The sequence below is a fragment of the Empidonax traillii genome, unplaced genomic scaffold, assembly GCF_003031625.1.
Source record: "Empidonax traillii isolate 1590-97213 ecotype Southwest subspecies unplaced genomic scaffold, ASM303162v1 scaffold1021:size208000, whole genome shotgun sequence".
Classification (NCBI taxonomy): domain Eukaryota; kingdom Metazoa; phylum Chordata; class Aves; order Passeriformes; family Tyrannidae; genus Empidonax; species Empidonax traillii.
The window spans coordinates 138,581-163,678 of record NW_020956214.1 but is presented as its reverse complement, the minus strand read 5'-3'; the positions used below and the strand labels follow the sequence as shown (position 1 = coordinate 163,678).

Below are 25,098 nucleotides of genomic sequence, written 5' to 3'. Positions count from 1 at the left end.
GGGGTTGTTGTGGCCAAAGTGCAGGACCCGGCACTTGGCCTTGTTGAACTTCATCCCATTGGAGTCAGCCCATCTCTCCAGTCTATCCAGATCCCTCTGCAGAGCCCTCCTGCCTTCCGGCAGGTCGACACTCCCTCCCAACTTGGTGTCATAAAAAGGTCATGTTTCAGAAGAGAAGCTTAATCTTTGGGTGAAGTGGTAATGGATGCTATAAAACCATAAAATGCTTCGCATAGACAAAACTCACACTGGTATAGTGGCTGAGATCCACACATTTGTGACCTCAACACTTGCCTGTTGCAACATATCTAAACTACCAACCCAGAAGAAACTCCTATTGCTCCAGGAAAAATAAGTTGTTCAGCTTGTAGAAGCATGTTTACAATACAGGTGCCTGAGTACCATGAAGATGGACAGGATATAGAAACCTAAGCAGAACTGGCTGCATTGCTGTGGAGCTCTGTCTTCTATACCAGATTCATGCTAACTGTAGAGCCAAATCTAAGGTAAAGAGCTGTGGGGTTATAATACTCAGAAATACTCCCAAGACTAACCAATGAGACTGATACTTCTCTAATCACCAGAGTATCTGAGGAAATTCTCAACATACTGCCTGATAAATCTCTTAGTGACAATAACAGAAATGAACACAAAAGAGGACAGTGTTGCCTCAATCTGAAGGTGAATGCTACGTCTGAACTTCAGAATAAAGCACATTTTTCTCTCTTAAGTTCAGACAGACATACACATACATAAAGAGGAAAAAAAAAGCTACCTGTTGTTGTAATCAAGAGTACAAAGTACTGAGAAGCCACAGCGGACCTTGTGTGTATATTTGAGTGCAGTTTCAGGACAAGACTCCCACCGAGAACAAAAGATGCACAGAATGAATGTCAGAAATGTTCAGGCTTTGCAGAACCAGTATTTCACACTAGGAGTCTAAAAACAGAAAAACTATCTCTGTTAGAAAAAAATTTAAAAAAAAAGGTAAAAGACTTAGAGGAAAAAAAATTAAAAAAAAAAAGAGAAGGAAGAAGATTTATACTTTAGTAACTTCTGAATGATACTATAAAATAGCAAAACTCATATACTCTTTATGATTTAAGACATCTACCTTTCAGTAGCTAGCACACTAAATTGCTAATTGTTCACAAAACCAGCTAAAAAGTATCTCTTGGTTACACACGTACTGGTAAAAGAGAACTGGCACCATAAAATACTAAACCCCACAAGTTTTTAGCTTCTCTGTCACATCCCAGTGCATTTAATATCCTTCTGTCATATTATTTATGACTTCACAAAGAAACCAGTTATTTCCCATTATCTCTTCAATAAATAAGTAAAGCAGAGCATGCTGCAGCACTACAGTTCATTAATGAGATGCCTACAAAATCGTCACAGTGCCTAGTCTCAGAAGCTTGCACAGCATCTAACTGTTAGAGTTCACCTCATCCCTGAAGAGCAATTGCATCTTTTACACATTGATATGTTCAAAACTGACAGCTAAGACACACACTTTGGAGTAGATTACATAAAGTAAGTAAACCTTTCCATGACACATTTAACATTTTAAAAAATCAAAAATTCTAGAAATGTTTTCAGTTTTCGTCAACTTTTCCACCAGTCATCATAAGAGTGTTGCTTTCCTTCCTGATAAGAAAAGCAGGTAATAACCTTTACCTTGGATTTCATTTGGATGGGAAAAAATCTGACACTCCAGCTCCCACTGGAATGGGATTAATACATAGAAACGTTACATTATATACTGTAAGACATAACTCAAATCCTGATCCAAAGCCCATCCAAGAAAATGTTTTGCGTCCAAACCCAAATGCTGGTAGAAATTAACTTTTCCACCCACTTACCTACATTGCTATTTAAAAAATAATGTACAGGGAAAAAATGTTTCTCTTTTTTACTGGATCAATAAGACTGTCACAAATGAAAAGAAACTATCATTAAATAACTTCTGCATTTAAAAAGACAAAATATTTTTTTAAATACAGTAAGTACAATGTTCCCTGTAGTTTCTCATGGCCTTTTTTATCTTAAGACATAGTGTTCACAATGCATATTTCTTTAGTTTAATTTGCCGTGGTTTCTATTATTTAATTGCACTAGTTTGCAGTATAGTTTCAAAACATTCATGCACATCTCTTTTCTTCTAGAAATATTTCATACATTGGAATAAAATTTCAGCTGTATTATTAAATGCACTATCAAGGACAGAAGATTTAAATTACTTGAGTTTTCTATGTTTCCCCTCTTTTTATTGCATTAGCAGAAAAGTATCTACCTGAGACTCTTTAAAGACGTGTACAGAGGCTATTTTAATATAACCATAATGCCCTTAAAAGAATATGGGCACACAGATTTTTCTGAGGTGACCTGTTCAATATATTCTGACCCCTTTCTCCTTGAAACAAGGATTTAAAGAGTTAACATAGAGGATGCCAGAATCTTGCTTTCAGTACCTTGCTCTGAGGAATGCAGGTTTCTAAGGATTAACTAAGGGAGAGATGGTGCCTTGCTCCAAGGGCTCTGCCTACATAGCAGACATAGTTTGTTCTGTTCTAATAAAGACAGCAGAAAGGTCAATATAGTAGTCATAAATTAGGATAAGACGGGCATCATCCAGGGAGCTAAAGGAGTAATGATCCAGGAGGGGTTTTGCAAGCCTCTGGGAATAAAGAAAGTTGAAAAGTTCACATGAGGAAGAAGAGCAAAAGACCCCTAAGATGAGGCTGAAGAAACACGAACAACCACTGAAAGACTCCTCAAAAGACAAATCTAGAAGACTCTGCCTCATGCTCCGCCTAAACCATGCCTATTATGAATATGATTATTAGATATTGAAATCTAATGAATATGTTTGTAAAGATGGTTTAACCTCTCATGAAAACTGTATAAATTGCCTGAGTTTTCACTGAGAACTTTGGAGCTAGTTTCTCTGGTGATAGCCAGCTAGCCTCCCCAACATTGCTGCTTAAAGACAAAATTTGTCTCTGAGCAGTTATTTTATGCTGTTTTGGCATCATCCTGAGAAAGTTCTTGTCATTCTGTCTGAGTGGACAACATCATTAGGGAAAAGCATCTTGGGGAAAGGAGCTTGAAAATGGAATAAGGAACAATTAAACTACAATAGATCTTCACACAGAGGAGAAGTCCCAAATCAGAAGAGGAGGTGGAAAGAATAAAGAAAAATAATTCACAGCTCTAGTATCATGACAAGTTCATTTTGTTGTCCTGGAAAGGGATTCAAGTAGAAATTGAAGACCCTTTGGTGTATGCTTGTTGGTTTTTGCATGTGAGCTAGTGTTGAAGCTCCTACTGCAGTAACTAAGTCTAGAGAGAGAGATATAGCTCACCTGAAAGCAGACACAGATATTTGAGCATCTCACCTACACTAATATTTAGACACTCCTAAATTCAGTTGTCTTTGTGTTCAAGTATGTGATTCAAGAGGAACAGAGAAAAGTCAGCATTATTTATGTTATGAGATATGGAAAAACAAATTTCTCAAGCAGAAAAGGAAATCAGACATCAGATGATTGGTAGCATTCCTGGAAGATTAAATGTCATCAAACAAACTTTTTTAGTCAACAACACATATCAGGCAATAAGGATAAAGAGACCCATTATTTACAGAACTCATGCTACATGATTACTGTTTAAATAAGACAATTCCTTCCAATAAACAGTTGCGAATATGCATAAAGTAACTCATGCAGTGCACCCATGCCAATAGAGCTGCAATGTTCTCTTAAATGGAATAAAACCCAAGAATATGATCTAGTCTCTCTCAGTCCTTCTTACAGGATTTTCAGAGTACAGGCATTCATATCTTACATCAGAAAAGAGCTAACTGCAAGTTTATTTGTTTTTCATTAAACAAATTATTTAGCTAATGGTCATCATGTACTAGAGGAACCCAAGAAAGTGTGATGATCACTAGGAGTGATGGATTTTAATGTGGAAAGGTAAGCAAACACAGAAGTCCTTTGAATAACCATTGGGCTGCTGACAAGTATGGGTCCTAGCTAGCCATTCATTTTAACTGATGGTTTCACAGATTCTTGTTAGGGAACTGAATGTTTCCTCTTTATGTCCATTTCATATATAGAATCATAGGTTGGAAAAGACCACTAAGATCATTGAGTCCAACTGTAAACCCAGCACTGCCATGTTCACCACTAAACCACGTCCCCAAGTACCACATCTACAAGTCTTTGACTAACTCCAGGGTTGGTGACACAACCACTTTTCTGGGCAGACTATTTCAATGCTTGAAAGCCCTTCTGGTACACAATTTTTTCTAACATCCCATCAAAACTGCCCCTAGCACAGCTGTTTCCTCTCATCCTATCATTTGCTACCTGGGAGAAGTGGCCGGCCTCCACTTGGCTAAAAGGTCCTTTCAAGTAATTGTAGAGAGCAGTAATATCTCCCCAAGTCTCCTTATCTTCAAGCTAATCAACCCCAGCTCCTTCAGCTGCTCTTCATAAGACTTACTCTCCAGACCCTTCACCAGCCTCACTGCCCTTCTGGACACACTCCAGCACCTCAATGTCTTTGTTGCAGTGAGGGGCCCAGAACTGGACACAGTGCAGCCTCACCAATGCCAAGTACAATATATGACCTTATCATAATATAGTTAGCAGGAGAATCCCAAAGTCTAGGCAGAACTATGTCTTCAAATGTCCTTTATGCCAACAGAATAACGAGGAGATATATGGCACATTTTTCACTGACTATTTCAGTAAACAGATCAACCAACAGATAAAACCTTTATTGCTCTAAATAGCAGTTATACCAGTCCAAAATTAGATACATCAGGCTCTGGCTGTCATGTTCTCTGATGATATTAGTGCGTGATATACTTTCAAGGTTGCCTGAAAGCGTCTGTGAGTTAACAAGACTTTGATAAGCTAAGGAAAAAAATGCCATCTTGTTCCCCTTTTAGCTGTAGGAAGCTCTGAGCAAATTCTCTACTCCACTGTCAATTATCAACAATTTCTGTGAAATACTTAGGGAGGGATCCCATGTATGACTCAACATCCATGTTAGCAGAGGAGATTGCTTTATCATTTGCTTCCCATTAGGAGTTCCCTTTTGATAAACTGTGGACAGATAAACCTGTTACATCAGAAGTTGGAATGTATTATCTTATTGTTTTCCTGATGATGAAACTACACTGCAATAAATATAAATAAACTCTATCATTTGTTTTTTCCACCCTATCTCTGTATAAGGTACTGAGAGCAATACATGTGTTGAAGGAATCCCTGTTAACACTCCCATGGATTTTGGATTAAATTCTTAAGAGTTTGAGATAAGTCATGGAAGTAATTGTTGACCTGGTCAATATCTTGCTAGAGTTTTTTATACAAAACTTGATGCAAAGTGCTCTCAGGTGAAATTCAAGTCTCTATTTCATTTCCATGGGCTTTGGATCAAGTGAATACCTCTAAAAGCTGTAAGGCATTCAGGTATTCCCAGGTGCTACAGCATTTATTCACCTTACACTGAAATACTTGTTAAGTATTTTGAAGCTTAAAAAAGTTCTCATCACCCCGTAGATTGTGACCTTTGATTATATAAATAGCTGAACAAAATAAGAGCCATAAGAGCTATCTGTGAGCTTAAAGCATCTGTTTCCCTACTTGCACAGTATTCAAGCTCTGATATTCTTGGAGCCTCTGAACCTTTGGTACTAAAGAATAGCTATACTGTATCCATTATTCACAGTTCTTTAAAAGTATCTAGGAAAAAAAGTTTAAAAGTTTATTTCCCTAATCTAAACCCGATCCAATCCACAGTTACATCATTTCCATTAACTGAGAAAGTGAGAGGGTGAGATGAATGAGATGAATTAGTACAAAACTAAAGCCCTATCACTGGCTGGGAGCAAATGACATGGGTCGGACACAAGCAAAGGCAAGAATACAGTGATACTTCATCTGTTTTACCTCCAGCAATCTGCCACTTAAGGACTTCCCAAGGCAGAAGTTGTGTCTTTTTTATTTGATATGCACTGGTGGATATTTTGCCATTTATTTTTCTAATTTTTTTAAAGTCAAAAAAGAACATAGTAATGTCTGGATTACAGCCCTTCACCATTAGATGAAATTGTGCTCTTGTAGCATTTTTCCTTTAAAATATTCTCCATTCCACCTATATATGAAAAGTCAAAATTGCATTGAACTGAAATCCCAAAAGCAATTCAAATTAAACAAGCCAAACGTGTAAGAGTTTTTGTTCTACATTTCTAAAAGAAAATTAATAAAGAGTAAGTGGTTCTCATTAACGGCTTTTTGGAAACAGAAAATTCATAAATTATATTTTCCAACTACATTTTGCTTTTATCAAAGTCTCACATAAGAAAAAAAGTTCAAAAGTTCAAAGATTCATGAAAAAATTTTCTATTGCCTCACATTGCAAGAACTCTTCATGTTTTAATGTGAAACTTTTAGAAAAAATATGAGGTTTCTTTGGGAAAAATTCTAGATATTTAATTGAACATATTCAACTTACTTTGATACCTTAGAATCATAGAATGTTTTGGGTTAGAAGGGACCTTAAAGACCATCTGATTTCAACCCCATGCCATCATGGGCAGGGACACATTCCATTAGACCAGGCTGCTCACAGCCACATCCACCCTGGCCTTGAAAACTTCCAGAATTGGGGCATCCACAACTTCTCTGCATAACCTGCTCCAGTGCCTCACAGTAACAAGTTTTTCTGGGGAGTGGGCCACACTCCTTTTGATGCATCCCAGGACACAGTTGGCTTTCTGGGCTGTGAGCACACACTGTTGGCTCATGTCCATCTTTTTATCCATGAGAACACCCAATTCCCTCTTCAAATCCATGTCTGGCCAATCTGGAGATAAGGATGTTGTGTGGGACCATGCTGAAGGCCTTACAGAAGTCTAGACAGATGACATTGGTCAGTCTTCCCTGGTCAACCACTGAAGTCACTCCATTATGGAAGGCCACCAGACTGGTCAGACACAATTTGCCCCTCGTAAAGCCATGATAGCTGTCTCACATGACCACCTTGTATGTGCCTTAACATTGCTTCCATGAAGATCTGCTCTATGATCTTCCCAGCCACAGAGGCGAAGCGCACCAGTATGTGGTTCACTGGATCTACCTTTCTCCTCTTTTTAAAATTAGGAGTGATGCTTCCCTAAGTCTGACTGCAAAAGTTCTTGGCTCTTTTTATAATTCTCTGATCAAATTCAGTAACCATAATCAGCAAATAAGTCAACAATTCTTATGTTATGGTAACAAAATCTTGTAAAGGGGTATATTTTTCTTCCACCTCACACACCACAAACCTGTTGTAGAGAACCTGACCCAAAGACCACAGTATGCTGGAGAGTTAGTGATGCAAATAACAGTGAAATTAAGCAAGTATAACAGACCTGTGCTGAATGTCCATTCACAATTTCAGATAGTCCTGTGTCGCACAAATATCTCATCTGCAGGATAAATATGACCAGAATAGAGGGGTCTGCAGGCAACTCAGTATTGGTGATTATGCCACCTGTATGAGCTTGCCTTCCTCTAAAAGTGCAGCAAGAAGTTCTCATGAGAACATCGTTTATGAATAGAGTAGTTTTATTGCCAAAAAAAAAAAAAAAGTGTGTGTATTTATATATATATATATATATATATATATATATACACTATGCAATACAATGAAGGACCAAAAAGAAAGATCTCTGCATGCACAGGACTGATACAGCATGCTGTGGAAAGATCCATCCAACCCATCCAAAGCTACATGAGTGCGTGGGTCCCAGCATCTGAAAGGATATAAGATTTACTAGCTGTCTATATTCCTCTTTACTCTATCTTATTTAAGTATCTATCTGATTAAGCCATTTGTTGTTGTGCCTTTCTTGCCAAGATTCAGAAAGAATCCTGCACCTTCACTCTCTCATCTCACATCTCACCATTCCACCCTGGCACAGACCATTAGCCAAGATCAGGCTGCTCTCTTGCAGGACTAGCAATTCAGCTTTCAACATTGTCTTTATCTATTTCTCTGTAGCAACCTAGTTAGGTAAACAGTTTCTCTGCAGACCTGTTTCATAGGTTCCCATTCTCGATTTTTTTAAGACACTGGAAAAGGGTTTGGTCTAAATACATTAAAAATATAACATCAAATCTCAGAAGTATGCAAAGAAACCTATCTTTGCACCAGGACTTTTTCCAAGGACAACTTAGAAGTAAGCAAGAAGCTTAAGAAAGAGCTTATTTTCCATCAATATCATCACTCTTCAAGCTTTTAAAAAGCATTTGCTTGAACAGCAAACAGGAAGAGCCCTATTAAAAAAAAATATAATTAATAAAAATTAATTACCCAAAATTATTAAATAACCACTGTTTCCCCTCAAAGGAGAAGCAAATTTTCCGTAGTTGTGTAAGACAGCACTTTCGCTCTAGAGCATGTTCGGGAGTTTATGATAAAGCTGGCCAGTTGAGGGGAAAAAAATAGGAATATTATTTCTTCTGCAGTTCATTCATCTCTTTCCTCAAAATATGTCACTTAATATGACACAATGCGTAAACGAACATAATTTTACACAAAAGAGAAACTTTTGAAGGAAATTTTACACAAAAGAGAAACTTACTGAAGGAAATGTTATTTCACACTTCTACAGATCCGTACTAGCTGGCAAATTTGAGATTTGCTTCTCTGAAAAATCAGATCATGAAGACAAACTAAAATGAGTTAAACTAAATTATTGTTGATAACAGGATTTCGCACCAAATTACAGAATTTCCTCACCAGAGAGAATGAATGATTTACAGAGAAGTCAACGAAGTTGAGAAGGAAAATGAGAAAGACATAAACTCTGAAGCAGTTTTGTCCATAATCCCCGGTCATGGCCGTCAAGCTTCTATAGTGTTCCAGTCTGGAAGCAGTTTTAAAGAAAATGGTATTTTTTAAATTGAATTAAATATGAAAATGACTACTGCAGTGAGTAGAGTGTTCCTGCTCTGATTTGTTTTAGTGTGTCTCTAAAATTTTCACTCTGCTTCACAGCTATGCATTGGCAATGCCTAACTGTAGTCTAGGGCTCTGACACCTCCTGGAAGACACTAGAACAATGGCATGGGGAAATATGTCTGATACATCTTCATTTGGACCCTTTAACAGTGGACAGTGGTGAAACAGCTAACAAGACCACCATGTGACATGGTCTTTAGGTTTCCCATTCAGAAGAACAGGGATAGTTTACAACCCTTTTAAGTCAAGGTATTCAAGCTCTCCATATCTTAATTCAAGTGCATTGATATTTGAAGAATGACTTCTTTCATTAAGAAAATCACAGCAGATTCTTAGTTAAATTTTCTTTCCATTTTCTAGAGGCTTATTCCAAGCCAGCAGAAACATTAAAGCTCCTTTCCTTTCGAAACTTAAATTTTTTGTTGTGTTTTTTTTGGAAAAGGCCAAAAAATAAGAGCACTGATGTGGCCTTGAGAGTTACACAAAACAAGAATATTTTGAGTTTAAATGTAGCAGGCACATTGCCTTTTTGATAAAGTGGGATTTGTCATCAAATGCCAAGCATGTACTCTGCTATGATCTTTGAAAGGAATATGTTATGGGCCTTTCACAGTTATGTAACTGGGAACAAGGAGACTAGTCCAAACCAGCTACCCATGGATGTTGGGATTTATATCATCCATTTTGACTTGGTATTTAAAGTCTTAACTAATTATAATGAATTTCATTTATATTCAGTGCAGAGAAAGGAGCACATCCAGATGCCTGTTTCTCTTCATTACCTCCAAAGTGAGACAAGGATGACTAGTTCAGAAGGATTTAACTTTTGGAGGAGTAAGTTAAGGCTTATAAATACCCTGCAGAGATAGTAAGCAACTGGCAGAGAAATAAGATGGAATTCCACCTCCAGATTCTTCTATAATAATTCTATTGTACAGTATGTCCTACTTGTCTTCTTTAAAGGAGTTGTATGCTCTGACTCTCTTTTTAAAAAAAACACTCCTAAGATACAATCTCTAAATTTTGTAGCTATATCCTTCCACACAAACATAGGGACTGGGAAAAAAAACTGTATACAGACAACATGAAAGGCTTATTTAAGGAAAATTTCCTGCTACATTTGGATTTGTTTGCTTTGAAAACAAAGGAAGCTCTGAGTATAGCTAGTGAGCTGAAAAACAGGTATCAGAAAGTACATTAAACCAGAAGACACAGCACTGAGACTAAAGAGAGGAACCAATCTGTTTTCAGCCTTTTGATATGAGTATCTCTCAAATCCACTTATGTGGATCCAAATCCATATTTCAAACCATTTTCCTGTTCAGTATTCCATATCATCTGGCACTTTGCTCTGTATTTACCTAATTTCTTTGCAAAGACATAGCAGTGCACACTAAATGTGGTGACTACAGAGAGTAATAGAGAAAGCTCACATACCTTCTGGAAAAGTGTTCTAAGACTCAAAACCTCTTTCCTATCACATGGCCAAACCCACTGTAAATCCACTCTATGGATCACTGCCTGACAGACATCATGCTGTACTCATGGGCTCAGGGTAGACACTTACCAGAAGGCGGTTGCATCCAAAGGGATTTGGGCAGTTCACTCCAGGCCCTCTTTTCTAGAGACCTGAAACAAAACGGATTCCTATCTCCCTCTTCCACAATTAGGTTTTTATCTTACATGTGTGCACTGCTGCACAAAAGTGTCTATATTTTAAAATCAACGGTTGCGTGTACCAGACACAACTAGTCAGCATCATCTGTGGTCTGCAGCTGTGCCTGTCCCTAGAGAGAGGCTGTCATAGTTCTGCTCAGATGGCAAGAGGCTGAACCATGCTTAAGGGCTCACCAGCTTGACCAGCAACATTGCTTTTCCCATGGATGATTTAATGCATTAAAGTTCAAAAGTTTGGGCTTTCAAAGGAAAAAAACTGTAGGCTAAAGGAATGATAATGGTTGCAGTCTTTCAGCAGCTACTATTTCTGCAAGGAACTGACTAAGATTGGATGAAGGGAGAGGAGGTAACAGAAGTAAAACATGGTCTAAGAAGGACAGCATACACATCACATATTACCTGGGGATTTTTTGGAAGGAGCTTCCTTTATAATATTTACCTCTAACTCAGCACTTTTGTATTAACGTACGACTGGTTGACGGCTGTGCTCTCAAGCAAATCAGATAAAATTTAAGCTTCCCTTTCACATGGAAAATAACTAATACTGAGCATGTCAAATCGTTAAGCCAGTCTGAGCATAGATTTACTCTACACTATCTGTGAGAAAGCTTCAATCTGCATTCTTTCAAGCTTTCCATCCAAGTGCTAAAATGGTAAATACTACCTAAATTCTCAAACCCTGTAGAGTTTGAAATATTCAAAGCTTCTTTTTATATAAATACATTTAAAATAAACACAAGAAACAGCTGCACCTATAACTCTTGTTAGAAGTGTGAGAATAGGTGTGCTTACTCTGTTTGTCCAGTTCTCCTGTCTCTAGTCCTTGATATACGTCTCAACTTGGATTTGATTGCAAACAAATGCATCAATAAAAAAGTCAGCCAAAAAGCTTAGAAAATCTAAAAAGGCTAATTTCTGTGATACAAGATACTGTGGTATTTAAATTACAAAGTTGCTGTTAAAAAGAGTTGTTACTAAAGATTTTTTGATACTGCCATATCTTCAATAGAAAGACCATAATTCTTAACCCACTATTTACCTATAATGAAGTGATTAGATACCCTAAACCAAACAAGTATATTGTCTCTTCACAATCAGATTTCGAAAGCATCTTCAACCTCCTTGTTTTTCATTCCTCCGTGGGAAGCAGGAGAGTTGGGGACCAGCATGTTGCAGCTGTAATGCACCATGCCAAAGAGCATCAATTTTGTTCCTAAGCAACTCTGCACAGTGCAGTAGTCACTGTCCATAGCTGATAAGGATGCTCACGGAATTGTTAACTGGTTGCAACTGAAAGAGACTGAAGTTGAAGAAACTGGAAGCAAAGCCACTAAAATAGTAATAAAACTCCTCTTTAGGGTTATAAAAGAAATGGGGATATAAACAGTAACAACAACGAAAAGTTAAGGATCCTACTCACATTACATGTGCTATCATACAGAAAACTCTTTTGGTTTATCTTTCTGAAAGAAGTAATGAGCTAGGATGCAACAGACATTTTCAAACTGTAAGCTATTCCACAGTCTTAAATTACTTCCCTCACAACCTCACAGTCTGACTCTCAGCCATTTACAGGAATGCCTGCATGGCCAAGCTTGCAAGCGATAACTTGAAAGACTGTTCCCTGTGTATCAGCCAAAATACTTTGAGAATCTGCCAGTGCAATTCATAAAAAAATCATGTTTCTGGATACACACTGGAAAAAAGTTGAGGTTTGGCCTCAAAATATTATTTCCAAAATAATAATTAATCAAAGAATGTTAATGTATTATCAAAAAGTTAGATCACTATAGGCACCATTAGGGAGGTTCACAGTTAATTCTTAATCCAAAGTGATTTAAAACCGTAGTGAAATATACTTACTTTATCTTAATTTACCAAAGCACTCAGAGTAATTAAATAAATTCCTAGAAGTTCACACTGCCTGTTATACCATAAAAAGTTTTAGCTAAGGACACTGAGACTTCAATGATCAAAGAGCTAAATTTATTTATATAGATATATATTTTGTAACATTTTTGTTTTAATATTCATATTATATTATATCATATTTAAAAATATAAAAGTGTTCTTAATATTGGGAGTCCTGCTTCATATGTTATTTTTTTTATATGAAGATTTAGTGTAAGTGGTATTAAGTACAAAGCTGAGCTAGACACCATCTGGTTAAGAACTAACTCTCATATCACAATGCCTCGTCAAAGAGAAAGAACTGTAATACAAGATGCTTACCTCAAGAAATAATTGTTTTTACCAAGAATCAGGAAAAAGTAGGGAAATGTGCTTCAAATATGCTTCTTTTCGGAACACAGATTAGGTAAAAATCATCTAGCAGAGCAATAGACTGTGCTTACAAAGCTCATATTACTGCACAAAAAGAAAATCCAAATGCAGGCAAATATTCTCAAACCTCCTACATAAGTCTACAAACAATATACATTAATAAATCAAATAGACACAAAATATATAAAAATGTTTGTCAGCTCACCAGAGAAGGGGATGAATTTGCAGTGGTCAAAATTGAGAATTATGGTTTACCTTTTCTTACCACACATCGGCATCTTAACAAATTTACTCTGTATAAGCTAAATATGCGACCTACTGAAACCAATAAATCCTCAGATTGGATGTTTCTTTCAAAAATGGAATCACCTACCTGACATGGTTTAATAATTTTTCACCCAGTTTCTAAAAACTTTTTAATTAATTTAACAATATCTGCATGTCATAGCTGCCATTTCTTACATATCCTCTCATGCTGAACTCTTGGTTTGAAAACCACAGAGAAAGAAAATTAGGGTAAAAAATATATCCCTTGGATCCTTTACATTACTCTCTCAGTTACCCTTCTTTTTTTTTTCTTGAATTACTCATTCCTCTTTCCTAAGAATAACTTATACACAGCACTTTTATCTCTTTTCTACACTATGTGAAAATAGGGCATACTGTATTTTAACAAGACCTGAATGCTAGTAGGATCCACTTGAGTCTGACAGGAACATTTGAGTCTGACTCTTGGACATACTCAAAGTCTGCGCGCAGTGTTCTGTACTTTTCCTGTGCACTAAGACTATGTTTTCTACAGTAACTAGATTCTTAGTTTCGTAGCTTACTTTCTTTCAAATGTTCTGCTTTGTGTTTCTAAGCACCTAGGCCTCTTTTGAGAGTTCAAGCTGAGTGCCTATCTGCATCTCCAGATGCCTAAATGCCTTTTAAAAAATCTTCCTTGCGATGTTTGGCTCCTATAAACAAATAAACACAGGAGATCTCTGTGTCTGTAAGACTTGACTTCACCTTTAAGCCAACCAGATCAAAGAAACCAGTAACAACAGATGAAACTGAAATAACAGGGATGATACGCAAAATACTTTACCCAAATATTTTAAATATGAAAAATTTGACTTTGTTCACATTAGTAACATTTTTGTAGCTTTTTTCACAACCTCACACTTTCTGTAACTGTGCAGGATCAAACTGTAATTTACGCAGTAAAATATCTTTACATAGTAGCTCGAAATGCTTTCACCTTCAGATGGAAACCTGCAGATTAAGTAGGGAACAATACTGCACAGTGGAATATAAGAAAGGAAACTGCTTTTCTAAATACACAAAAAGACAATTGCTTATATGAATAATATCTTTGTATCTTTAATATTTAGATAGATAGCAGTCTCTCATTGTTTTGTTAGCTTTTGTCAATGCACTTAATGCTAGTATCTGAACTGATGATAGCAGGAACTCTGTACTGATAACTGGGTACATTAAGATAGATCTTGTAATAATGCAGAAGCCGTGTCTTTGCTGCTATGAGAAAAGGAGTACAATCTCATTTGAATTATAATAGACCTGAATGCTGTTGGATTTTTTCTTTTTTTTACATACTGATAACATGATCTTCATATGTGTTCATGTTTAAAACTGAGCCTTCACACACCAGATACCTGGGTAAATATTTGTATCCAGTATTTCTCTACAGAACACTTATACCTGTTGCACATCAGGTGCTCTAGTAAAATGCACTATTTTTTATTTCAACTCAATTCACACGTATTTAAGTCTACATTGTGGAAATAATACAAAATTCTTGTGTACTTTGGTGAAAATGGATTTTTTTTTTCATCAAAACAAACCCCACACCATTTCTACATAACAAGGGGATTACAAATATTACCAGAGGCACAGGAAGACCAAAATCATATGCTTCAGAAAAAAATATGTAAGAAATAGTGGTAGAAATTAGGCAACTAACTGTGATAGGATTCGAAGCCCAAGCATGGTAACTATTATTGTTCCAAAAGAGGTAGCATAGGTCTATAATTTCAAAGCACTCTCTATAAATTTAATGACCCTTCTCCACTGCATCGATAATTCACAAAAAAAAAAAAAAATGTTTTAAAGACTATAAGACTATGTCTTCCTCTAAAATTTGTGCTCTTATCTATTGCCCAGCAAATGATAGGCACAGAAATATACAGAATCTTTTCCATCATTCTGTCAGCTCTGTTGTCAGGTAACTGATGAAACCTGTTAAGACTGAATCTAAACTTTTTTTCTATATTTCTAATTTATACTCCTTCTTTGGAACAATCTACCTACTTAACCGCTGCTGAACCAGATTATTCTCTCATTAGCTTACCGTGATGCAAATTATGAACTTCTGCCAATGGACTATAATAGCATAAAAATCAAGTAAAAGGAGTAGTTCATTAGACTTTCAAACGTCTGAAAAGTTAGTTGTCACCCTGAAGTTGTAAGATGTTCTTAACTTATTTTGAATAATCATTTTATTTCTGCAGTATTTGTATGTTCCCATGTTCAGAAATACAGTCTCCATTTCCAGATTTTTTTTTTTTTTTTGCACAGTAGCAAAATAACACAGTATTCTAATATGGTATTCATAGATTTATATGGCTTTTATATTGCAAATTTTTCTTCTGAGACAGAGGCACAATGATGTGAGTCACATACAGATTGTCATCACTCAGTTTGAACTTCTTAGGCTTGATCACTTAAAGATTTTACTAAAATCACAGTATTCACTGATGATTAGTTGAATGATAGGCCCCAATTAATAGATCAAGCACGAGTCATAATTATTCTCTGAGATGACTTTTTCTACTGTACTAAGCCTATTTCTTTGCTATATCCTGGCCCACACTAATCTAATTATTCTTATTCTTGTCTCACAGTAACAACAAGAAAACAAAATTCCATCTGTTTCTAGCAAAGAAGCAAATATATTAGATTCTGAGCAGAAATATCTTTTTTTAAGCATCACCTTCATGCTCTTCATAACTGAACTAAGGAAATTCATGCTCAAGAAAAATGAGTGGAATAAGCTAACTTCTTTTCCTGTAAGAGATCTTAAGGATTTTTTAGAACACAAAAGCTGGTCCCCAGTGGAACTAAATAAGAATACAATGACTCTGTTCTCTGTCAAGCCAACAACAGCCCAATGCAGTTTGAGTAATCTTTTTATTAGAGAACAAATAATTTTTTTTTTTTACTGCCATCAAAATGACCTTTAGTATTACAGATTCCCCCTGGAGCCCTTTTTGAATATCTAGCAATGTGCTTTGAAGGTAATCACACTACACTTTGCCCCTCATCTGCTATACAGCATTCTCACTATTCAAGCGAAATGTTTCTGCTCTGAAGAGAAAATAGACTGAAACATCAAACACATTTGTAAAATACAAAATTCACTAGGTTGTGTGTAAGAAGGCAAAAATAGAAAAATTCTATTTGAAACAGAGTTAAAAATATCAAACAAAAATGAATGACTGAGCCAATACAAGATAGAGAAATAATATTCCAACTTTGATAATCTTTACCTTTGTAATATTCACCATAAGAGTATATTTGAACTTTTAATGAAATCGTTCACTAAACAAAGATTTTGAATTTTGTGCTTTCTTGTCAGATTTTATGGAACTCTTTTTTTAGTAGAAGTTCTGAAGAGATGGATTATTTCAAACTAGAATGCAGAGACCATAAGGAACTAAAGGTACTCACAATGGCACAATGGAGAGAAAATGAAAACAACATAATGTGTGGCATTTGAGAAAAAGGTGATGATGTTGAAATTTTGTGATGCTCATAAGGAAAAAATCTATCAAACAAAGGCCAGGACAAAAAACACATTCTGAGAAAAGTTCAGGTCAAATGAATGAAAATTATGATGAATGAAAGATTTGATCTAGTGGTGAAGGATGAATGAGGAATCTGGAACAAAGCAGCAGAGGCAGAAGTAGAAAAAATGAAGTTAGAGGAGTCCTTATGAAGAATATTAACCTTGTCTTGAAGATGGGAGGAAAGGTGCCAAGTCAGTAGACAAACCCCAAACAGGAAAACTACAGAAAGTGGTAGTTTAAAAAAAAAAAAAATGGAGAAAAGAAATAGATATAACATACTTGTAGTGATGCAAAAAGAATGGAAAAGGAATGAAGATGGGAAAGAACAGAATGTGCAGGAAAATGAAATTGCCCTATTCCCCTGTTCACTTTCTGTTGTCACATCTAGTGATCTCTTTGATTATAAGTCTTCAGGGAATTTGATACACCTTAGGTGGCATCCCTCATACTTTATGGGCTGTATTAAATACGGAAAACAGCTAATTGCTTTATCTTTGCTGGAAGACACAACTCTGGTTTATACAATCAAAGCAAATAAATGAGTAGTCTTGTGTTTAGGCTTCCGTTCATAAAGTATTGTCCTCATCTACAGAGCATTGTGTGACTTGACAAAGCTACTCAGTGTAAAGCCCATAAATATAGAATTTTAATACAGCAGAGAGCTTGCTTTAGAACTAGTCACAGAAGAGTACTATGTTCCTTCATAAAATCCAATATCTTTACAAAATACACACTACAGCTCTGACTGACTTGGGAACGAACATTACCCTTACACCACCAAAACCTTACCAGCTATTCCAGACCATTTGCTGGATACTGACAGGGCAGAAGGAAAGTTATTAGATTATTGTGGAATAAGGTGACAGCAGAAGGCGACATAACTGTCATTATGGGTGTATATGTTCACAAGCCCCCATGGAAGTCTGCCAGTCCCAATTCAACAGACTTGAACTTTTTTTTTCTGCAAAATTTTACACTACCTTGATTTTTCCCCTAACTTCTATGCTTTTTATTGTTATCTCCATATATTTTTATATGTTATCTCCATAAAATGTTTTGCAACCGCTTTCAATTTTATTCCCTTTTCTCCTCTTGTTTGCACTTTACTTTTGCTTTTGCTACAATTAATCCTGATAAAACACTAGTTTGAAATTTAAAATCAGATAGCTCAGTTTCTGGCAGAGTGCATGCTGTTATTCTAAAGTCATCTTTCTCTCTTCTCTCTCTCTGTTTTTTTTCCTCACTTTCTCCTTCTCTATTCCTTTCCTTCTTTCTTTCCTTTCTTTCATTCCTTTTTCATTTATTTCATATAACATCTCTATGTAAATGTATTACTCGAGCTGAGCAGTCAACAGCAGTTAATAGCTGGGATATCCTTGGAGGCAAAAATGTAGTAATATTTCAAGTCACTAGCACTCAAAAGAGGAAAATGTAATCTATGTTTTTTAAAGACACTTTAATTGCTCAGCAATCATGCAGAACTGAGAAATATAGCTCTGCTTCCAAGGTAATAACTCCCCAAATTGCAAAGTTTGCTTACTCAATACCCTTGCTATCTGGCAAAATATGAGAATGACACCAAGACTCAAAACCTCAACTTTATGTTAATCTATCATTTGTTATTAGCTTTTGTGTACTTTGTAAGATTTCACATAACCTCTGTGCTACTCTCATTTAAAACCTAAAGACTTCATCAAGTTTTCTTCCTAAAGAAAAAAGTTGTTCCTATCAAGTCCATTTATATACCCTTGATTCAGCTAAAACTAAAGTCAAAAAGGAGTTCTGTATTAGTGGAGGCAATAAGCTCTAGCATACAGCAAAGGTAGCAGTATTAATTACAGTCAGTTTTCACTGACCTTTGATGATTTTCCTTGTAATTTCCCTCTCCCTTTGTGTAATTATTCCATCAACTAAAAAGCCTTTCAGAGCTTTTTTTATGCTAATTTTATTTAAATTATTCGTATATATTTACCATTTGTACATAAAATTGATATGGTTATTATGATGTTAATTAAAGGACATCATCTAGCTAATGCACTGATTAAAGATTTCATAGCAATTGGTGATGTTCTCATATCTGAACTTCTGAGGGTGAGACTTTGGATCTCTGTACAACCTACTTACAACTTTCTCTGTGCAAACTACCTTGAAAAAGGAGTTAAGCATGAGTGGATTCTTTTTAACACTTTCTGTAACCCTTAGAACCAAAATATTGTGTGGCTGGGTACTTGAAAATAGGTTCTTAGGCTCTATTTAAAGACCTTTTAAATCATACTCAAATCTCACCGGTACTTACAATAATACCTCAAAACCCAGAACAATACAATAATATTCATATATGTGTGTCAAAAGAACCCCAAGCAAATCACATTAATACCAAATAGATATCCTACTTGTGTCACGATCAGTCGCAAATTGGGCACAAACCAGGAAAAGATTATGTTCAGTACCATGGACAAGTACTTTTCACATTGTCCATAAGAGTGGAAACAACCTACTTAGAAAATACCTTTCATTACAAAAAAACCCCACAGACCAGCTTCTGTTCTTTTATAATACCATTATACATTCTAAATATCAGTAAATTTTTAAGATCTGCTTTCTTGAAATCATCACAGTTCTAATTAAAAATATATGGCAAAAAGTATCAGCATCAGGACTGTGCAACTAGTTAGCATGTGTAACTTCCCATTTGCCACTATCAGAAGAAAATGAAAACCAAAAAAAAACCCCAGGAACCTAAAAAGCCGTTTAAAATCCCCAAAGCTCTTGTCACTCCTTTTTAGCATAACTTGCCCTTACAAGAAGAATGAAATATTTACAATGCACTATATTTATCTTCATTTGTTATATCATGCTGAAGATAAAAGCCTTGCATAAAAAATGGTGGCATAAGACAGTCCCTTTATCTTTTTCAAGATTTTGTATGTGCGTTTCCCAACTAAATTACAATTGCACATAATAAATCAACTTTTTCCTAATAGTTTAATAATGCACTTTCATTTTGTTAAATTTAAGAGTTATACATGTTTCATAAATCTCAACAAAATGTGGCAAAATGGTAACAAAATGATGAGCTTTGCCTGCATGAAAGTGAAAAGTTTGTCATTTACTATCTGCAATTATTAAAAAACTAGACAGTTTCCAAAGAAGCAAGAAATTTCAGTTTCATAGATGATACTATACACCTCAAAATTAAGAACAGGGAAAAAATTGTCATCTCAAATTAGTCAACTTTCTAAGTGCCTGTTATAATTACAGACAAATGCATTTTTTAACTTGGTGTACAGAATCAGCTGATACAATTGGACTCTGGTATCAGAGACTTCATAAAATCATCCTCTCTCTCCTCTTCCCATTAAACTGCATTGGATTCTAATGTCAACAATGACCCTTTTTAACCCCTAATTCTCTGAAACAATTTATACTGCAATAAGAATTATGTTTAAAGACACATGCTTGATCTGTCATACGCCTCACACTTCCTCAGATCATTTTCCAGAGTCTGTCACCAGTCAGTGTAGCTCACCTGTCACTTAAAAGTTGCAGGTCCATGAAAATCAAAGGAAACGTGTTCAGTGTCTTACATACAATGAGGAACGGGAAGATAAGATATAATTCGCATGAAAACAAATCATTTTGTAATACCGAACTCAATATCCAAGTCTACATCAATACATCACTTCAAACAAAATGGCAGATCCACATACTGATCAAATTAAATGCTTACACTTGGGTTCTCCTTATAATCATTATTAATTTAGCAACACGGTATCAAGTCCTACCAGCAAATACATTAATACATTAAAATCCACAGATACTGATAAAGTATTCCAATTTCACTGTCCAAGACCAAAGCGTTTCAAGATTTTTTTTTTTGCTTTGTTTCGTTATTTATTTTTTCAGTTTATCTGCAGTTTTGGGGCCTGTGTTATTTTAATTTTAGCAATGCCGTTAACTCCTTTACATTTGTAAAACACTTGGAAAGAAGTGACAAGTTGTATTCATAAAGTTCTGTAATAAAAACTTACCCTCGCATTTTTTTCTATCAACATCTTTTTAAATTGCATGTTTTCTGTTCATGCCAATACACTTGTTGAAATGTTGGCTGTAACCAAACACCAGCTGCACTTACCCCAGTGTTGTCATGGTGACAATGGTGTACCAGAAGGCTGCAGGAATGCTGGTGAACTTGCTGGCTGATGAACCTTTCTCTGCATAGTACATGACTGTGGCAAAGATGATGATGGCCATAGTGAGTGAGAAGAGGAGGAAGCCTAACTCCGAGGCACAACTTTTCAGGGTATACCCCAGGATACGCAGACCCTGTGAATGGCGGGAAAACTTAAAGATCCTGAAGACACGAAAGACCCTTAATGTCACAAAAGCCCCACTGACGTCTTCATTATCTGTCATAACCAGGCCAATGTAATATGGCATGATGGCCACCACATCAATGATACTCATAACACTGCGCACAAATTTGTAGCGACTAGGGGCTGCCAGCAGACGTAGCAGATATTCAACTGTGAAAATCATGACACAGGCAGTATCCAGGCAGAAGAAAGCCACTGCATATCGCTCTCCACAGGGCAGTTCTTTGATGCGACCCGGGCTTACCCCACAGGGCACTGTCTCCACCACATTGGCAATAACAGAGACAGCAATGAAGAAACCAGTGACATAGTAGAAGACCAGAGCCAGTGTACTAGTGTGGGGGTTTTCAAAGGCCCGCCACATCCTCTGACGAGCTGTCATTGAGGGTAAGGAGCTCTCAGGTACATTATCCTGGTCAGCATCATCCTGCAGGCGCTCAGCATTCTCACGTCGGCGATCCTTGTACTCCTCGTAACAGCAGTCACCAATGATCTCAGGGATGATACCAAAGAAGGCCAGCTCCTCATCATAAGCTGAGATGCACTCCTGGCGAGGATAATGAAGCTTGCCGGTACGGTAGAAGTTGAGAATGTGGCGGAAAATGTCAGGGTCCCGATCAAAAAAGTACTGCTGTGTCTCAGGGTGATAGAAGAAGTCCCGCTCTGAACTGCCCAAAAGAGTGTCAGGGTAGCGCTCCAAGGTGTCCAGCCACGTCTGGAACTGGATGCCACTCACATTCAGCACAATTAGAGAGTCCTGGCTTCGCTTTCTCTCCTGCCGTGGAGCAGCTGGCATGGGACCACTGGCCACTGGCATCCATCCTATGGCCGCTGCCCTGGCAAAGGGTAACCAAGCTGCTACTCCTGCTGCCATGGTTCCAAATGCCTATTACACCTAAGGGAGTCAATCTAGAGACAGTTCTGGTCCAGGTACTAAAATAGAGAGGGAAAAGAAAAATACCAATGCTCACATGTTTTTGAGGCAGGTGAATTTCTGAACACTATTGTGATTTTCAGTATTCACCAAAAACCTGTTTGCTTCCTTTTCATTTCCTCCCATTTTTCACCCCAGAATATGCTTTCCAGGCACTGGGTAGACAATTAGAGCAATAAATGAGAGCACTTGGAAATCCATGTATTCACAGCAGGTACTCTTAACAGCTAGCTCCTTTGGATACAAGGTCTCCATGCGAGGCCCCTGGATGGAAGCAAGGGTCCTCAAAGCACTAGACCCTGGAGCTGGCTAGTAGCTCTGGTGCAGCTGTGCAGCCACCTGAAAGGAGATTTTTTTCCACACGCGATGCAGCCGGTCCCTCCGCCCCTCCTCTGCTCGCTCCCCGCCCGCCGCCGGAGCCGGGCCGCGGCAGCCAGCGGAGCCCTTCCCGGGCGGGCTGCAGCGGGGCGCCGCCGCCGCTCACCGTGGCGGGGCGGAGGGGATGGGCCGGGAGGGCCGCCCCCCTTCCCGGCGGTAGCCTTGAAGCAGCGACAGGATGAATCCTCTCCCTGACCTTTATCGCCGCCCTGGGGACTCCTCCAGAGCCCGGCTAGGGGCCGGGGGTGCCGGAGGGGCAGGGGGAGGAGCTCCGGGCGGCAGCATTAAACTTTAAGGCAAGTTTTCCGTGCAGGAAATGCTTTGAAGGGCAGAGGGATGCAGGGGATGGGGCGCCGGCAGCGGCGAGAGCCCCACAGAGAGGGAGGGGGCAGAGTGGGGCTTTTCCCCGGACGAGGCATCGGGGCCGGGCAGAGCCCCGGCGGTCGTGGCAGGGGTAGGAGCGGGAGCTTTGAAGGCGACCGCAGAAGGTGGGGTGCACGGGGCATCTCCGGGAGCGCCCGAGCGGGCGGTGAAAGGCGAAGCCGGGGGAGGTTGATGGTGGAGTGGGAGCGGGGCAGGGGCTCCCTGGCGGCGGGGGAGGCCGGGGCGGGCGGGGGGCGCGGAGGAGGGCGCGGGGCAGGGGCGCGCGGTGCCGTAGCGGTCGGCGGTGCATCATGTCCCCCCTTCGTCCCCCCACCTCCTTCCTCTCGCCCATTCCCCTCGGCTCAGCTCTCGCATCCCTCCGGACGTGCCCAGCCTGCGGCACCTACCTGTGAAAGTCTGGCGAGAGCGCTCAGTTGCATAGAGACTTTTGGAAATACGGGCTCTGCCGCTAGATCTCCGCGCCCCGCCGGGAACGGCGAGGAAGTAGTTGCTCCTGAGAAAGCTTGATCGCATCCAAAGGGACATCGATAATAAGGCTTTCCCCCACCCCCACCCCCCTCCGCCACCGCCGAGCGCCAAGCAACAAGTTCAAGGGGTGGGTGGGGGGAAAAAACAACGTAATCGCGCCTGGCAGCTCGGCGGAGCACGTCCTTGCGGGGCGCGGATCCTGCGGCGCGGAGCCGCTGTCAGGCGCGGCTGCGGCTGCGGCCGCTGCCCCTGCCCTGCCGCGGGGCTGCCGCGGGCTGCGGGCGGCGGCGGCGAGGCCCTGGCGCGGCCGGGGGCGGGGAAGGGGCTTCCCGCTGCCTCCCCCGCGGCGGGCGGGCCATGCCACCCCGCCGCCGCCCGCGGGCGAGGGGCACGGGGGCGGTGGGCGCCGGGTGGCGGAGCGGGGCGCAGGGGAGCGCGGGCGGGCAGGGCATCGCTCCGCGGGCGGAACAAAGGGGCTGCGGGCGGCTGCGCCGGCAGGGCAGGCGGGGAGCGCGGCGGTGCCTACGTGTGCGTGTGTATGTGTTTGTGTGAGCGCCTGTGTGTCGGTGTATGTGCGTGTGTCGGGGTGTGTGCGTGTGTGTCGGTGCGTGTCCCTGTGTGCGCGTGTGTGTCGGTGGGTGTCGGTGTGTGCCTCTGCAGGGCCGGGATCGCGCGGTCCAACCCCTCCGCCAGCAGCGGCGTACAGACCCTTTGGAGTTCGCGGTGTTTTGGGCAGGGAGCGGGGCGGCGGCAGTGGCTTAGGTGAGGTACCGAGGGGATTTCTGGGGAGCGCTAGCTGCTTTCAAGGGAAGGGGAACGGTTCAGTAAAAGAAGGGGGGGATGAGACGCCTGGGAGTGAAGCGTGGCGATGCTCCTCACAACCCGCCCCGAGCCACTCCGGAGTTCTGGCTGCAATATCCAAATGGCTCTTACCAGCTTTGGGAACGGCGAGAGCTGGGACGGGTGTGGGAGCCTTTTCCTCCTCCTCTCCGTTCCGCTCCCGTGCCAAGCCGCCCCCCTCTCCCCGACGCTAGATGGCGCGTGGATGACGGGAAGTGAGCTCCCGCCGGGGACCCGCTGCGGGGACGGGCGCGCCCCCCGCGCCCCCCGCCCCGAGTATCGCGTGTGCCCCAGCGGACTCCCTGCTCTGCCGCCTCCGGCCCCTGCCGAGTTCGCAGAACCGCTGGATCTCCGAGGTAGATGGGCACGTAATTTCCCGAGCTCTGCGTGGCGCTCTGATAGTACCCATAAATAGAGGGAACGGTCTGTATTTTTCAAGATGTTTAAAGCGCCTTCCTCACAGACTTGCAACAAGATACCAGAAGTGTCTTCCTCACAGACTTGCAACAAGATACCAGAAGGTATTCCTCCTTCTGATTTGCCTGTGTTTCCATTTGGTAGTAAGAGGTTTCCGAAAGAAGCGCGGATTACATAGGTTCCTTTATATGTGAAGATCTTATAAGCAAACCTTTCTCTCTGATAACCTCCTTCAGGTATATGCCAAAGAAACCCAACCGAAAATAAACAAAATACACACTGAAGCTTGAGAGTTAACTCTCTTCTGTATTTTAATAATATGCTCTGCTTCAGTATATATTTGCTTCTGACTAAGGTCCCATGAAAAAGATGAACGCTCTCAGTACTATAGTCTCTAAGCTGCTCCTACAAGAACTTGAAAGTACAGAGAGAAAAGGTTTTAGAAGTGTTTGAGTGCAGTTCG

The 25,098-nt window shown here is 39.6% G+C and overlaps 1 protein-coding gene across 2 annotated transcripts; it reads right to left on the bottom strand.

The window, feature by feature from the left end:
- Positions 1–20,969: 20,969 nt before the first annotated feature.
- Positions 20,970–24,417, bottom strand: LOC114068251 (potassium voltage-gated channel subfamily D member 2). Of its 2 annotated transcripts, none has more exons than XM_027904215.1 (2): positions 24,312–24,417; positions 20,970–22,147 (listed from the first exon to the last, which is right to left on the bottom strand). In XM_027904215.1, exon 2 carries the CDS (start codon positions 22,086–22,088, stop codon positions 20,970–20,972), a length of 1,119 nt encoding a protein of 372 aa, XP_027760016.1. In that variant the 5' UTR covers positions 22,089–22,147; positions 24,312–24,417. The 2 variants fall into 2 exon arrangements, with proteins under 2 accessions (XP_027760016.1, XP_027760015.1); XM_027904214.1 differs by lacking the exon at positions 24,312–24,417 and adding an exon at positions 23,297–23,634.
- Between the last annotated feature and the right edge of the window lie 681 nt (positions 24,418–25,098).